Consider the following 960-nt stretch of genomic DNA (forward strand, 5'->3'; position numbering starts at 1 on the left):
CGTTGTGCTGGCACTGAGGGGAGCACCAAGCCCCAATGACACACAGGCCAGATCTGGGCTGACACGTGCATCAGTGCACACAGGGCAGGTTTGCACGGGCACAGACATGTGTGAGCACCCCACCAGCAAGGGGCCACACTCATGCCTGGGTGTGCAAACACACGTGGTACTCACAATGACATCGAACCGGGAGTAGAGACCGACCACTTGCCCTGCAAGGAGAGACAGTGCAGGGGCTGGGGAGGGGGCTCTGGAGACCACCTTCCATGCTCCCCCTGCACCCAAGAGCCAGGCTGGTGGGGAGGGGGATTCTGGGGTGGGGATAGGCCTGGAGCCACTTCATGCCTGGGTGTGCAAACACACGTGGTACTCACAATGACATCGAACCGGGAGTAGAGACCGACCACTTGCCCTGCAAGGAGAGACAGTGCAGGGGCTGGGGAGGGGGCTCTGGAGACCACCTTCCATGCTCCCCCTGCACCCAAGAGCCAGGCTGGTGGGGAGGGGGATTCTGGGGTGGGGATAGGCCTGGAGCCACTGGCAGAGGGAGATGGGGGGTCACCGGTTCCCTCCCCAGGTACCAGCATCGTTGATGACGGGCAGGGCAGAGACGCGACGGTCCACAAAGATCTCCAGGGCAGCATAGATGGGGGCAGTCTCGGGCACAACAGCCACGTCACGGAAGGTGCCAACGCACAGCTCCTGCACTGTTTTCTTCAGAAATTGTGGCTTAGGGATGGTGGAGCCCTGCAGCAGGGCAGGACAGGGCTGGGCTGGCACCTACACACACCCCAACGTCCTTGCTTGTGCCCCTACACATCCGACGTGTGTGCACATGCAGCCCCAGCACTCACAAAGATGTGGAGGAACTTGAGGATGCGTTTGTGAGTCAGGATGTGCAGGACGTTACCCGAGATGGGCTCAATGACAGGCAGGCGGGGGGTCTTGTGCTTGATCAGG

At 61.2% G+C, this 960-nt stretch overlaps 1 protein-coding gene across 1 annotated transcript in view; it reads right to left on the reverse strand.

Moving 5' to 3' along the window:
* Nucleotides 1–960, reverse strand: part of LOC104523089 (5'-AMP-activated protein kinase subunit gamma-3) — a gene marked incomplete at its 3' end in the record, with an annotated part of 2,375 nt that overhangs the window by 214 nt on the left and 1,201 nt on the right. The window contains exons 6-8 of the mRNA XM_010165554.1: nt 855–960; nt 582–747; nt 375–412 (exon numbers count right to left, since the gene is read on the reverse strand). The exon at nt 855–960 is cut by the window's right edge and continues 36 nt beyond it. Coding sequence (XP_010163856.1) covers nt 375–412; nt 582–747; nt 855–960 — 310 coding nt within the window. The remainder of the gene's footprint in view (nt 1–374; nt 413–581; nt 748–854) is intronic.

Source organism: Antrostomus carolinensis, unplaced genomic scaffold, assembly GCF_000700745.2.
Source record: "Antrostomus carolinensis isolate BGI_N321 unplaced genomic scaffold, ASM70074v2 scaffold30933, whole genome shotgun sequence".
In the NCBI taxonomy this organism is placed as follows: Eukaryota; Metazoa; Chordata; class Aves; order Caprimulgiformes; family Caprimulgidae; genus Antrostomus; species Antrostomus carolinensis.